Source organism: Globicephala melas, chromosome 7, assembly GCF_963455315.2.
Source record: "Globicephala melas chromosome 7, mGloMel1.2, whole genome shotgun sequence".
In the NCBI taxonomy this organism is placed as follows: domain Eukaryota; kingdom Metazoa; phylum Chordata; class Mammalia; order Artiodactyla; family Delphinidae; genus Globicephala; species Globicephala melas.
Genome location: NC_083320.1, coordinates 58,132,656 through 58,149,038, shown reverse-complemented (window position 1 = coordinate 58,149,038; position 16,383 = coordinate 58,132,656). Strand labels below are relative to the sequence as shown.

At 35.9% G+C, this 16,383-nt stretch overlaps 1 protein-coding gene across 2 annotated transcripts in view; it reads right to left on the bottom strand.

The window, feature by feature from the left end:
* Positions 1-16,383, bottom strand: part of GPR155 (G protein-coupled receptor 155) — a 42,827-nt gene that overhangs the window by 15,848 nt on the left and 10,596 nt on the right. For both annotated transcript variants that reach the window (XM_030851662.2, XM_030851652.2), the window contains exons 3-10: positions 13,551-13,950; positions 11,368-11,533; positions 10,312-10,467; positions 8,870-8,953; positions 7,821-7,938; positions 4,428-4,512; positions 4,223-4,313; positions 2,726-2,936 (exon numbers count right to left, since the gene is read on the bottom strand). In XM_030851662.2, the coding sequence (XP_030707522.1) occupies positions 2,726-2,936; positions 4,223-4,313; positions 4,428-4,512; positions 7,821-7,938; positions 8,870-8,953; positions 10,312-10,467; positions 11,368-11,533; positions 13,551-13,950 (1,311 nt within the window). The remainder of the gene's footprint in view (positions 1-2,725; positions 2,937-4,222; positions 4,314-4,427; positions 4,513-7,820; positions 7,939-8,869; positions 8,954-10,311; positions 10,468-11,367; positions 11,534-13,550; positions 13,951-16,383) is intronic.

Sequence of the window (16,383 nt, the reverse complement as noted above, 5' to 3'; positions counted from 1 at the left end):
ATAAAGCCAGCCCATTCCAAAGACATATGTATAGGGAACACACACACATGGCAGTTTTTCCCTTCAAATGTAAGAAGGATGTGTAAGTGTCCCATTAGCCTTCTCATTTATGTATGTATGTTTGCATGTTGCTCAGTAATACACCATACTTATTTATTACTTTTTTATTTTACCCTTTGACCCCCTTCACCCATTTTTCCTACCCTACTCCCTGCCTCTGGCAACCACGAATCTTGTTTTCAGAATCTATGAGCTTGTTTTTTTTTTTGTTTAAGATTCCATATATAAGAGAGATGATATGGCCTTCTCTTTTATTAACTGAACCTTTGCTCTCATATTAAAATAGGTTAATTTTCCTTTCGATTATAATTCCACACTTAAGAGTGTAAGCAAATCACGTGTCTCTGACAAATGTGTTGCGAGGGGCAGAAGGGAGTGAACTATTTGGATTACTGAGATTTGGGGAGGCCAGGCTGGACAGCTAATGTGTTATGTGTTAATACTACTAGCAAAGCAGAAGAGAGCAGGCTTTAGGGAAGGAAAATAACCAGACAGGTTTAAAAACCTTTTTCCTAGGAACGTGGGTGAATAGGCAAATAAACAAGTGCTTTGCCACAGGAGTTTTCAGGGTAGCTTCAGAAAATCATGGCACATCTTATCGACCCATGCATCTATCCATTCATTTAACAAATATTACTAAACATGTATAGGAAGCCTGATACCATGCTAGGTGCTGAGGCTATAATGATGGGCAAGTCAGTCACAGCACTTACACTCTAGTGGGTTATACTGAAAATTTATAAAGCAATTATAAAGCAGTGAGATAAGAGGAGAGGGAAGTATAAACACTGCAGAAGGTTTTCTACTGAGATAAGCCATAGCTGTCTTCTGGCTCTCCATTTACTTACACAAAATGTGCAAGCCAGTTTTCCTGCTAGAGATGACGATGACAGGATTTAAAGAACATCTATGGTCCTGTTTATTTGCTATTTTTAAAGGACAGTAGAGACGTAGCAGAAGTCTCCGGGCTTAAGACACTTAGTTTAGGACTCCCCACACATGTTCACAGGCCTTTGGTGGCCAGTTCTAAAACCCTCGCAGGAGAAGAAGATGTAGAGAGTGGTGGTCTTTACGCCCTGTCTGAAAACGTAAAGTAGATGGATTTATAGGATAAATGTGAGAGTACACAAAGAAAGCGAGGAAGGAAAGGATGCTGGGCATGATCAGAAAAGTACTCGAGACTTCAGAAAATTGGCTTTTAAAATCTTAGTGAAAGCATACACATAATCCTTGAAATTCTGTTTTAAAAGGGAAAATAGTCAAGAGGACTCAAAAGAATGAAATTATGATGATATAATCACAAAGGATCTGACAAAGAAATTAGTGAGCACCACCAATAAAATGAACTAAAGGAGGCCTGATTGAAGCAAGGTTAATGTAAATCACTAGTTGGCAAACTACAGTCCTATGTAGTGGGAACCTGCAGTCCTATGTAGTTGGTATTAGCAGCATTAAATATGGAAACCAAGGCACAGAGAACTTGCCTAAGACCAAATAATAGTAAATTGTAGAGTCAGATTTGAACCCAGGCAGACTGGCTCCAGATCCGTGTTTCTAACCCCCATGCCATCTACTTCCAGTTTGGGAGGAAGGACAGAAGAGAGGAAGGAAGGCAATGTAAGACAGTAAGATTTGTGGGATCTTCTTCCTTTTAAGTTAGTTAAAATGCTTTTTAAAATCTCTTTTTAAAAAGAGATTTATTTTTGCTCTTTCTTTACTTATTGCTATTTACAACTAATAGTTTTAAGATTAGTCATCTCTCTACTCCACACACTCTCTAAACAAAATAGGTACCATCATTTACACTTCCTAGCACAGTGGTCTATGTCTATGAAATCTCCACATGCACCAATGAATCTAAAATGCATACTCTATTGCTGAGTTCCCGGCACGAATTGAAGCAAACCCGATAACCGTTAACACATTAACAAAGTCACTGGTTAGGGTCATATTTTCACTTATACCAAGGATTGCCGAATATTTTCTATAAAGGGCCAGATAATAAATATTTTAGGCTTTGCAGTCCATTGAATCTCTGTTGAACGACTCAACTCTACCAATATAGCGTGAAAGCATCCATAGGCAATATATAAATAAATAAGCGTGGCTATGTTCCAATAACATGTGATGGACACTGAAATTTAAATTTCATATAACTTTCAAGTGTCATAAAATATTTGTCTTTTAAAATTTTTCTTCAACTCTTTAAAAATGTACAAGCTATTCTTAGCTCTTGAAACATGCAGAAACAGATGGCCCACTGCAGTTTGCCAACTCCCAACTTTCACCATTATCAATCCTGCTTCAATCAATCCTCTTTAGTTCATTTTATTGATGGTGCTTACCCGATACAATGTTGTTAAATTAACAGACACAGGTGCTTAGTTTCCTAGAAAGGGCCTTCCTTCAGTTGTTACTCTTCTCTGAACTCTCAGGACCAAGGAAGTCTTAGGATTTAAAAAAAGATTATCCTCACAAAAGATTTATAAACAAGAATCTAATAAATGAACTTGCAAGCTCTTTCTATTATTGACTATGATTCAAATTCCTCATTTCATAAATACCTGTGATTTTCAAGATAGTTCAAGGAAGTTTCCTTAAACAAAACATTTAGGATACAGGCTATACAGGCATGTAAGAGTTTCTTTATAATTAAGGATCATACTTGTTTCTGGGATAGAACTTGTAAAAGGTTCATGTTCATTTATCGGCACTGGACTGTCCTCGAAAGCAGTGCTTCCAGGCTCTGCTGCTTTGTGGTCTTGAGACTGGTCGAAAACTTCATAGCGTCCTGCTTGGGAGGTGCGGTACATACACATGAGTGATACGCTGGCTATCACAATGCTGCAGAACAGGGTGACTGCCGTGATGATCATCTGTCAACGTTGCAAAGAGACGTTAGGCCACTTTTCACAATTCCAGCTTGAAATCTTAATATACGAGGTTAAGGGCACTTTTTTGGTTGAAAATGCGTTATCTCCATAGCTATAAATGCTCTACAATAGTAGTTCTTAAAAAAGAGGAAGAGTATGGAAGGAATGTAAGTTACTTGAAGAGAAATTAGGGTTTGCTTGTAATCAAATGAGATTTCTAGATGCTTCTTTCACTATGCATCATGTCCTTGGTTTCCTCTACAAGTAATCTAAATGATTACTTAGAGACTTTTTCTTTACTTCAAAGATTTTGCTTGCTTTAGTACACAGTTCAAGTGTATTTCAACTAGAAACTTTGTTATGGTGATAATACTAAAAATAAGTGACTATAGCTAATACTTATTGTGTACTAACTATATGCCAGCACTAGTCTAAGTCATTTATATGGATAATCTTATTTATTCTCACAACAATCCAATAAAATTCAAAATTACAAAACAGAAAAAAAGGGTAAGAAATCAAAATCATTTTAGGAAGTTCTTAAAAAACACATCTTTGGGAGGGGCAAAGTAGGGATGTGGAATGAAGAGATACAAACTACTGCGTATAAATAGATAAGCAACAAGAGTGTATTGTACAGCACAGGGAAATAGAGCCATTATTTTGCAATAACTTTAAATGGAGTATAATCTATAAAAATATTGAATCACTATGTTATACACTTGAAACTAAGGTAATATTGTAGACCAAACTATACTTCAATTAAAAAAAAAAACAAAAACCACACAAATCCTTGGGAATTTCTGATTCAGCAGGTCTCAGAAGCCTCCTACTCAATAGCTTTTCAAGCACACTTTTTCCCCAAATACTTTTTGTTCTGAAATTTATATGTATGATACAATTGAAAGTCAAGAACTTGGCTTTTATTATTACTGCTAACTTATTAAATGGCTTTAAATTAATCACCCTTTCCTCCAATAAAGGGAACATAATTCATAAGTATGCTTAAGAAGACCCAGTTAAGTTTCAAATATTTGGAAATCCTCAGCTACAAACAGACTTAAACATGTGAAATCTTTTTTTCAATTTCATTTTCCTTTTTATAGACATGTAAAATCTTTACTGCATTTTGAGGTGTGAGTTAACAAAGTGACATAGGATCACCAGTGTGATAGGCAATAAACTGGAATAGACTTTCAAAATTAATTTAAATTTAAGTATAGCAAAACACATTAAGAAGCTAAAGAGAGACATTCTCAAGAACAGAACTGTCAATAAACTCTTCTCACCTGCTCTTTTCCATAAAAGAAGGCTGAGTCAATGCTGTCTCCATTATGTTTTCCAGCTATCAAAAGAATACCAACAAGGAGAGCAGGAATCCTATAATAACAAGAGTTTAGAGGGAGAGAAAAAAAGAGCGAGAGAAAAAAAGAGAGGATGAATAGTAACTGTGTATGTGGGAACATGTAAGCAAACAGAAAACTACCAACTTACCCCCAGCCAGATATTATGAGGATTCCAACAGGAATTTGTACCCTTTCTCTCTTTTTCAAAAGAAGCAAAGAAATCGCTAGAAGGCCTAAGAATAAAAAATAGAGATTGAAAGATAGGTGATTACTCTTGATGTTGATCAGACTTCATGGAACTTTAACCAAACTTATTTCAATAGTAGTCTGTAGTTCTTGCCCTAGAATTCGCTCCTTTTAAATAAATGCTTTTCCCAATATTTTGAAGCAAGTTTTCTTAATTCAGAATCATTCATGTTTTCCCTCCTACATTGCTTCTTTACTGAAATCTTCTTGTTTAATACATGAAGATTTTTTTCAAAAAGCCCAAATCATTTTGTTCTTTTGACTGATGTGTTTGGAATCGAAGTATATTTGGAAAAAAATTTTTTTAACTGGATACAGAACGATTCTAAAAATAAAAACACCCCCACTTTGCTGGTGCTAAGAAAGTACAGGCAATTCTTATACAGGTTTTGTTTTGGGAAAATTCACCAAGTCTAAATGATGGACCTTAATACGAATATAATATAAAGTTAATACAAAAACAAATGTTTTAAACATTTAAACAAATGTTTTAAAACAAATATTTCAAGAGCTTTCCTTATATCTTATACCCAATTATTTATAGAAGTAACATCTTATTTAATAAATTCTACATAGCTATAGAAGCTTAGAACTTTAGGGTTGGAAGGGACCACTGTTCTAAATTAATGCCTTCATTTTTTTTTTTTTAATGCCTTCATTTTATGGATATGTAAACAAGGGTTTGCCCAAGCTACACAGCCAGCAGAGGGCACAGCAAGACTAGAAACCCAGCCTTCTGCCAGAAGGTTAAGTCCTTCAACTCTGTCAGTGTTTCTAAAACTCAGATCTGTGGACCCATAGGGATCTGGAAATTTCTGTGAGAAATGTTAAGTCTTTTTGGTTTATTTGCAATGATAATCATCTGGATGACCATCTTACAACCAAAGTACAGTCTCGTTATTTCAGGGCTTACATCTGGTTTTATCTGAAGTGTGAGCCAAGTGAAGGCCAAATAATATCACAACACATAGTCCAGATGAACATTCTGTGGTAGTTTGAAGAAGAGAAAAGCAGCAAGATAACCAGGTCATAAACCCACACATCAAAGTAGAGCCAGGCCAAACCAAAAAAAACCCTACCCAGAGAAAAATGAGTTGCATTTTACATTTCAAGCTGTGATTCAGAGCAAAATAAGATCCTTTGTCATGTCAATTAATTTTGCTAATTAGAGTTACTGAGCTTGTAGTTTTGTTTAAATCTAATCTGTGAATTTGCTTTGGTTTTAAAATTGTATACTAGCTGTATATAAGGAATTCATACCTAGATTTAAGATTATACAGATTAAGTAACACTGTGCTAGAAATAATACAAATCAACACTGAGATCCTTGAGAATTGTTTTTCTTTATAGAGGACCCACACAGTACTCAAGTTCAAGAGACACTGTAATACCAGTGCTCCTCCCAATGCATTTGCACACTCTGTTTCAGGTTTTTAAAGTGCCAGGGAAGCAAGTAACCAATCACAAAAGAGTGCCAACTGTGTTATAGTAGTGAGGGCACTCTTTAAAATTCCAACGTTTATCATTTCATTCCTGCCTTGTGAAAATATTGACATATGAAGAACAGGCTTAGTCTAGGCCTGGATGTCTCACTGAGGAAGCTGTGAGAGTTCTTGCCTGAATCAGTTAAACTCTTTGGGCCTTATTTTCCTCCATTGGCAAAATGAAAGATTTAAACTAGACCCGTGTTTCCGAAAGTGCGGTGACTGTAGGTGGCATGGGGGGAACATTTTTTGACTAATTATGTGTTTATTTTAACATGTGCTTGAAAAATTTTTAACTAACACATGAAACCTGGGATTTTACTGAGATAAGGCTAAATTTATTAAAGTTAAAAAAGTGAGTTAATTTTAAGGTGGAAAGAAAGGACAGGTGGTACGCAGATATGGCAAAATTCATGAGTATGGTTTACAAATGAGTAAAACTGAAAATGGCTGAACAGGATGATTTAAAATGACCTTTTAGGTCTAAAGTTCTGTTATATCACAATAATCTCAAGGTTATTCTTCATCGAGGTCAAGGAATTCAGAACAGCTTCTTCGGAGAGATTTTGGTATGCCTGCTTGAAGAGGATATCAGAGAAACTTGGGGCTTTTTGACAGATTGATCTATATACTGCTCTCTTATTCTCATTATAAATTTAACCTTAATAAACCTAAGTATTAGAGATCAAGTTGGTTCATCTGTATTTGGAAATAAAGTATTCAGGCTCTTTTCACTTGACAGCTCGTGAAAACTCTTATGCCTTGCAAGGTGTACTTGCCTTTAAAAAGCACAAACTTTCTCCTGTTTGCACTGAATTCATTTTGTAATTCCTCGCCACATTGTTGCTTCACTTCAAAAGGCTGTTGACTGAGATGGGTCCTGCTTTGATCCTGAAGGCATGAAATCAAAGGCCTGTCTGCCCCCCTACCCCACCCCCAGCCACTTCCCCACATCTGCCTCCTAACAGGGTCTATAACCAGTGCTACCATTCTACAGTTTCCTTTTATGTGCCGTTTTATAGGTTTGCATTTGTGGTATGAATACAAATCAGCCAGACTGAATGTTTCACAAACATACCAGAATGTACACACCCAAATAAATGTTATACTTCAAAAGAGCAATGTGCTAAAACATTTTGAATATCCTTTATGGGGCCAGTTGAAATGAAAAATAGCTTTTCTTCCTGGGTATTCTTCTCTTTCCATACCCTTTTGTTCACTTGTTTTTCTCGTTCTCATATTACTGCTCTTCCCTCTATTTAATAATATAGTTACATTTGTTGAGTGCCTACCATGTACCAGGCATAAACATCCATATTTCACTTGATTCTCAAAATAACTCTGTAAGGTATGATAATCCAGGCTTACAGATAAGAAACTGAGACCGCAAAAGTTAAGTCATTTGCTTAAGGCAGAGCCAGAATTTTTCATTCAGTTCAGTTGGATTCTAATAGTGAGCTCTGCGACACACCTCACATGCCCCATCCCTCTCTGCCCATTCTTTCCTTTCCCTACCTGCTTCTAGTGCCTTTCCCCCTTGATGGCTCCAAAGGGGAGCTGTGCTGACTGTGGCCTAGAACCCAAGACCCGGAAGAAAAAGGACATGTGACTGGAAACCACCTGAGCCCAGGCAGAAACAGAGTGATTGGGGAAGAGAACTCAGCTTTGCAGACTGTCTGTGTTAGTGGGTGTAACTGCCCAAGTGAATGCCCTAATCCTGTACTACTAGACTTCAACTAGATAACTAGAAACTGAGGCCTCAAGTGATGGAGGAGAGGGGGACCTAAATATCTCTTCATGATCCAACTTACCTGTCCACAGGTAGGTGCTGTAGAGGGAGCTGTACAATAAAACAAACACCAGAATTTGTCCAACAAAATTTTTTTCTTTAACAAAATGCCATATCATCATTCCAGCACAGACAACAGACTGAAGAAAAAATTATTAAAAAACAGTCAGTCATACTCATATGACTCATACTCATGAGTTTTATTCACAGCAACTATAATTATTCACTTAAAATTATTACTGAGTAATTAACTATTTTATTCTAGTTATACTAAAACTTCGAGTTTTATGATTAAAAAACTTTTTATACCGAGCCTTTAACAAGCCTTCTATTTAATTGAAGTAGATAATGACAACATTCTAAATACTAACCTTATATTTAGAAAAGGTTTACATAGAAAATGTAAACTTCTTTCCTTTATGATTTGAGACATGCAAAGATTTAACTAGAAAAGTAAGATTATGAGAGAGTTTAAGTTGTAATCATTCAATTATTTCTATTAAAAAATGCAAAATTATCACTAAATGTCATTACAGTTGTCTTTCTGTATCCATGGAGGATTGGTTCTAGGACACCTCCTCGCCCCCCCAACAGATACCAAAATCCAAGGATGCTCAAGTTCCTTATATAAAATTCTGTAGTATTTGCTTATAACCTATGCATATATTCCTGTATACTTTAAATCATCTCCAGATTACTTATAATACCAAATACACTGTTAATGCTATGTAAATAGCTGTCGGCATATGGCAAATTCAAGTTTTGCTTTTTGGAACTTTCCAGAATTTTTTTTCTGAATATTTTCGATCCATTTTTGTTGAATCTGAGGATATGGAACCCATGGATATGGAGGGCCAACTGTATTAGCCTCAACTTTGTATAGTTTAAGACACACTGCAGTATTTAATAAATTCGGCATAAATTAGTTGTAACCAAATTGTAATTGATTGTATTTGGTAAAAAAATACTTTTGACTTTATACCTGGAAAAACCCAACAAAGTGATTTTTTCCTCTATAGTAATATAACCAATGAGAAAAACACAGCTTTAATTATCTGTAGGTTTACTAACCTGAGCGATGAGTAAATTAGTTGTAAGCATATGAGGAAGCTGTTTATACTTCTTGCTCAAAAGGAGAATAGCCAAAGACCAGATCTTAAACACAGAGGTTCAAAAGTTACTCAGGTTTCTTAATCTTTATAATCACTTATTAATTACTAACTTTTATTTTATAATTACTTTACTAATTACTTATTAGCCTCTTTAAAGAATTCTCTTATCCTGGTTCAAAAAGGAATTGCAATATTTTATTTACTTTAACTTGTGTAGCTCCCAAAAGGGCATTAAGGTAAACTAATAGTAAAAGTAAAGTAAAATAGAAAGCATGGAGAGATCCTATGGTAAATTAACTCCAAAAATGACAGCGTCTTTAAGAACTAGTCCTTGAACAGGGAGGGCCACGTTCCAACTATCCCTACCTTTGGTGGCTGGGGTGGGCCACAGGCTCACAGACAACTCTTCAGGAAAGGCGCTTTAGTGGGAGACACAGTTACTATCTTGAATTTTCCCTTTTTGATTCCACCACATTGGCTCGTGAGGTATCTACATTCCAGGCTGTCTTACTTCAAACAACACACGTCATCCACCTTAAGATTAATTTTCCTGCATTCTTTATATTTAAAAGGATACCCAGTAGTCAGCTACGTATGCTGGTTTGATTTCCTTCTTTCTTCTCACCTCATTGTCAATCAAAATTTATATTGTCTCTCCCCCTACGAAACTGCCCTCTTATCAACGGGCATCATTTTTAAGAAAATGTAACAGAAGCAAAATTTCTTAAAAATTACATTAATCACACATTTATTTGTTGCCAGTATACATATTCATCCTTATCTCCTTTCCTTTAACAGCAAAAGTTGTCTTTTTATTTTCAGCCAGAATACTGTTTGAATTCAACAGGCAACTCAATCTACAAGATACTCTAGTTGCCAAGTGTATAAGTATTTAATTTGAGCTAGATATATCCAAAAGTTTCATTAACATTAAATGGATGTTTGGTCTTAATCCCAAAGATCCCTTCCTACAACATGATTCTACAATAGCTAGTATTTATATAGCAATTCACCGTTTTCAGAATGCCTTTTACATATATTGTCTCATGTAATCCTTAAAACAAACCATGGAAATACGTTAAATTATTATCTGTATTTTATAGTTGAGAAAATTGAAGCTTAGAGAGGCTTAGGTAACTCCACAGAGAAATAACAGCTAGTTTGTCACAGGGCCAGGAGTCAAATCCAAGTATGACTAAATCTCATGGCTTGTCTGTTATATAACTCTAACTCCCAACTGGAAAGACAAAACTCAGAAGGCTGATACTATATTTTATGGGTAGGCTTTAGCTTTCTGTATTGCATAAGAAATTATATTTTTACTCCCTAACTTTCTGTTACCAAGCTATTCTCAAATTCATTCTGTGATTCTCATTCATTTTTACACTGAAACATACTTACCAAGGAGACCAGACTGATAATACTTATATCAAAACTAACATTCTGGATGGCATATGCCAATGGCTTCGGGTCCATGGTGGGAAAAGTCAGTAACCAGGCAGAGACGTACATGATTGGTGCAGACACAAATGTGCTTATTACCATCCCTGAGGTTATCTGCAAAAAATGAAGTCAAATTGAGGAAGAGTCACAGACTCACTTAAACAATTCTTGTAAACTTTAGCCACAGCACATTAAGGCATTCTAAAATAAAAGCAGGAGTCAGTAAAGAGACATCACAGAATCCAGTATGTTATCTAATATCATATTCCCCTTTTCTTAGAGTTCTTAAAAGAAAACACAGTTAAGTTCCCTTGGCTTCTCTTCCAGTCTATGCTCAATTTATATTTGCATATAACAATGCTAGAAATCCCACATCTGATGTTTATCTCCTAGATTCTAGAAAGTAAACCATATCAATGATCTACTTAAACGGATGACCAGTTTCCTTCCATACTATTTCATAAAATATAGGGCAATAAAAGCAATTTCAAAAAGAGAAAAATTACCATGCAAACATTCTACCGATTAAATAATGGAACTAAGCTTTGGTCAACAATTTAGTTCCTTCATGTTATATTTCAAAAACATCTGCTCTAATGCTGTAGATAACATGTATAGTATGCTTAGACACTAATCGATGTTAACTGATTTAGCTATTTATTGCAGTTGATTATGTGGTATTTTGCATCTGGTGGTTGGATTATCAATGAATAAATCAGATTTTTTCCCCTCAAATTTTGAAAGTTACCCTTCTGTAAATAACCTTTAGGCTTAACTAAAATTACAGCATTAAAATACTTGAAACTAAAAAAGACTACTGAAAAAAGTCATGGCTGAATAAAGACCCCAGATTAAATAACTCACTTGTTACACGATGTTACACAATGTCTCTTTATTTATAATGAGGCAATTTACAGATATCAAATTCTCATAAAAGAATGTAGATTTCTGTGTTTTAAAAATTCATTTTTCTACTAACCAAACAATCAAACTTAGAAAGTAATATATACATACAATCTCTACTTCCATGTTGAACTGTGTTGCAAAGATAGCCACTCCTGGAGCTACAGGAAAGACACCATACAAAAATGCATAATTCGATACACTTGCATGGTTCACTACACTGTTGCCCTTGTCCAAGAGTTCCACCATTTCTCGGCACAGAAGTGGCAGCACCAGGCTGAAGAAACAAGAAAGGCATCATTTGCTTGGTATCAAAGTATGATGGCCCCCAAATAGTAAATTGCTCTAGTGAACTTGGCATTAGGTTATTCTTCTCCTGCCCGGAAGGTATCATTTTATTGAAAGAATAAAAAATTCAACTTGGAGCTACTTAAAGTAAAACAATATTCTAGAAATACTTCAAACATCAGGAATTAGGAGGAAAAAAACTAATTTTTTTTGTTCTATGAATAATTTTCTTGCAAAAAATCTGTAAAAGTTGTAATTATAACTGCTGTTTCTTGCTTTCCCTATTAGTTCACTGAAATGTTAAAAGAAAAAAAGAAGACTGACAATCTGAGTAAACTTTTTCAAGAAAATTACTAAATTCATTCTTGGAAAAATAAGAAGTGGACCTTTATTATGATTAGAGGTTTAAATGGTTCAGGTAACGATAACAATGCTACTCAGTCAGATTTCAAAAACCAGTAGAGAAACAGGTATCTTACAATTAGCTCTTTATCTTAATAAAGAAAAAACGTTTAGCAAAGGGAACTGAAATAACTGAGGTAGAGCAGAAAACTAATGAAATCCAGATCTGGTGAAGAGTTAATTATTAAACAAATCCTCCAGGATTCCATAGAAAGACCATATCAACAGTAGCAAGTTAATGGAGATTTCCTTTAGAAAGAACAAAACCAAGGTTAATATTGTCACAGCAGCACCTACAGACATGCTCTCAGATGGAGTAAAGAACTACTCTTATGTGTTTTTTTTTTAATTAAAAGAAGAAGAAATTATGTAATAGGGATCAAAGAACCAGAAAAAAGATTTTTAAAATGAGAATATTTAAATACTTATGAGTAATGGTTGGTATTACTATTATTGTTAGAACCATATTTATTGCTGTGAAAAACTAAATAAGGGACTTCCCTGGTGGTCCAGTGGTTAAGACTCCACACTTCCACTGCAGGGGGTGTGGGTTCAATCCCTGGTCGGGGAACTAAGATTCTACATGCCATGCAGTGCAGCCAAAAATTAAACAAAAAAACTAAATAATACTTTATTTCCAAGAGCATAACACCACTATTAATAATCTTCAGAATTTATATTCATTTTTATTATTTTGAAAATATAGATACTATTTCATATTGCACTGGTCTCATGAATTTAATTGTCTATACAAGAGCTAAATTCAATAGTTAAATATGCCCCAAGTGCCTTGGGATAATCTTGTAGTAAAATTATGTCACCTTTACCAGGAAGTATAACTCCACGTCTAAAGAGCTAAGGAGGCTGAAGGAACTATCAACTAAGGAGCTAAGAACTTTTCATTTACAGGCTAGGATCAGATGGTTAATAATAATCATTCCTACTGACTTACCTATATTCAGCCACCCTCAGAATTTTAGAATATTTCCCTCAAATTCATGAAATAGAAGTTTATATTCAAAATTATTGTTTTCATCATGGCCAATAGGATTTTAATAAATTTAGAAAACTCAGAAATCCTGCAAAATTCCTTTAAAAATATGATCAAACTAGGACACTGGAAGATATTAAGTAAAATTATATAAAAGCTGAAAGGAGGGCTTCCCTGGTGGCGCAGTGGTTGAGAGTCTGCCTGCCGATGGATGCAGGGGACACGGGTTCGTGCCTCGGTCTGGGAGGATCCCACATGCCGTGGAGCGGCTGGGCCTGTAAGCCATGGCCGCTGAGCCTGCGCGTCCGGAGCTCCGCAATGGGAGAGGCCACAACAGTGAGAGGCCCGCGTACCGCAAAATAAAAAAAAAAAAAAAGCTGAAGGTAAACCAATAGTCTTTATCCTCTGACAGTAAAATGTAAAGAGTAACCTACATGGAAATGACTTTCCACAATATACCAACATCACATTTCCTTTAAATTGTAACTACTCAATTAGGAGGGATTACTACTATCAAACTATTTAATGGAGAAAATAGAGACATATCCCAACGAACGGGCTAAATAAGGCTTTCACAAAGTACAAATCCCCAGGTTAAATAAGTGAAACTTACAGTTTAGCTGTGATGAGAAGAATTAGTACAACAAATGCTGACTTCTTCAGTTTCTTTATTTTTCCTACCATTGTAAGACCAAGATAAAATAGAGCTGATCCAGAAAAAGAATTCGCAAGTCCATCAAGAAAATTTTCCATATATATGGGCACTTTTTGATCAAGAATAAAATTGAAAGCAATGCCAATGAAAACCATAAATACTATTGGGTTCTGTAACACATGCAGAAGTCCAAGTCCCACAATTTTCACTTTGTTTTGAGAAGCATTTGGAGTGTCTTTCCATCTCTGCATTTCACAGAAGATAAACCCTATAGGGTTTAACATCATAAGAGATATTGGCGCCACTAAGTAAATGTACTGGAGATACTCTGGGTATGTCGTTTGATATAAAGCTTCAACTGCAAAATACAAATTAAAATTGATTTTTAAATGGTTACCACAGAAATATATTAATAAATTATGAGTATAATGTTTTCCATGCTTAATTATAACATATTGTAAATTAACCTAAATAGTGTAGAATGACCTCATTACTCTAGTTTTGGAACAGTATGTTTTAGTAATAAAGGTGAAAAGGAAAAAAACCCCACTATATTAAATGACATTTAGCTTATAAAATGATCATCAACTTTTAAAAAGTATTTTTAGTAAAACCCACTAATTGTTACTACTTAGAGGCTAACACTAGTCTCAATAAAGGGGCAGAATTGTAGAATTCTTAAAACAATTCAAAGTAAAAATCTACTAACAAAATGTTTAAGTAGTCATAGCAATAAGGTGGTTGTTGGTTCTCTTGAGAGAGAAGTTTCATTGGAGTGGTGAGGCAGAAATCAGAGCACAGAGAACGCAGGAGAGAGGAGGAGATAACAGACTAAAAAATGAGCACTGAGGGACTTCACTGCTGGCACAGTGGTTGAGAATCCGCCTGCCAATGCAGGGGACACAGGTTCGAGCCCTGGTCCAGGAAGAGCCCACATGCTGTGGAGCAACTAAGCCCATGTGCCACAACTACTGAGCCTGCGCTCTAGAGCCCGTGAGCCACAACTACCGAGCCCACGTGCCACAACTACTGAAGCCCGCGCACCTAGAGCCCGTGCTCCACAAGATAGGCCACCGCAATAAGAAGCCTGTGCATTGCAACAAAGAGGAGCCCCCGCTCGCAGCAACTGGAGAAAGCCCGTGTGCAGCAACGAAGACCCAACGCAGCCAAAAATAAATAAAATTAAATAAATTTATTTTAAAAATGTTTTAAAAAAAAAGAGCACTGAGGTGATGGAGTCCAAGCTATATAGGAAAAGAAGTGAAGATGGGAGATGGCTAACAGATAGCAGAGCGGTTAGAGACTGGAGGTCCCTGTGAAGTTCAAGAAGTAGGTGTAGCTGGAAGTTTAGGAGTTCACAGTAAGTCAGATATTGAGCTATTGGATTTAATATTTCCCAGATGACTGGGTCCAGGATGTGGCCATGGGAGTTGGTGGCTGAAGTGGAGTACAGGAAAACATCATTGGAGGTGAGGAGGTCAAGGAACTGAGAGAGCAGAGAATTTGGTGGGTACTTCACATGGATGCTAAAGTTAAACAAGATAACAAGCAAAACTTGGGAGTAGAGAAGATGACAGTGGGCCAGATATTGGTCTTCAATGAATGAGGAGGAATGACGCGTGAGGTCAGCAGATGACAGCAACAAGGATGAGCAGTTTAGCCAGGCAGCAGGAACCTCAAAGAAGCAGTTTTTACGGAAGAGAGAGAATAATGGCCTAGCAGTGGTACACAGTGGCTATGAGGATGCCAATCCTGCCTACCCACTGCTCACATGGTATGCAGGCGAAGAGAAAATGAGCAGCCTCCATTGGAGAGGAATGAATGCCTTCAGGAAGGAAGACCAGTGAAGACGCTGAAGAATTAGAGATGGAAAGGTGGATCTAAGAAATGTTTGGGAGTAGAACACAGTAAATTCACGTTAATGCACATTTAATGCAAATTCAACTACACTTTCTTAGGAAAACATAGGCTTCATTTTTCTTTTTCATAAAACATGTTCCCAAGTGCAAATTAATTACTTGTTCATTGAAGAAGAGCAATGCCTGCAGAAGAATCTGGCTATTAGACTTATGAGAAATGGTACAATATACACAAAGTACGTGTGCTGCATCTTGTGGGTGATTTGAGGGATTTTTCAAAGGTTCAACTGTATATGATGACTTTAGAACCTAACCATTGCATGACATGAGTCTCCTTGGAAGGGGATGGGTTGGATCAGACTTCTAGCAGTTTCTTGGTTCATGTGAGGGTTGGTGGCCTGGTCTTGGCTTGATCAGGGCAACTTAGAGCCTTGCAGCATCAAATTGGTCTCAAGGCACATTTTTGGCAATGAATTCTGAAATTATTCAACCTAATATATGCAAAGCCTGATTCATAAATGATTTCAAGTTGAGAAAGACAGATAAAATAAGAACAGCCACAATCACTCACAATCACTTGCTTCACAAGAGAGGCAATCATGTGAAAAAATGAAAAAGATTAGGTTTCTCAATTTACATTAAGATAAAGTGACACAGGTAGGAAAATATATTTGTTTGCTTACTCAGGATACATAAGTTCAATTAATGTCAAGCACATGTCCCGTTAGTTATGAAACTAGATTATATAACCTTTAGAATGCCTTGTTCTCATTAGCTAAAAGCCACTTTTTATAAGATTCAATTCCCTTTTTTTCAACTAAGCACATACAGAGGTCTCTAATATCTTTGAAATGTTAAACAAAATATATTTGATTACATAAAATTTCACCAATTCTTTCCATTGATTTCCAAATTAGATATATAGCTCTATA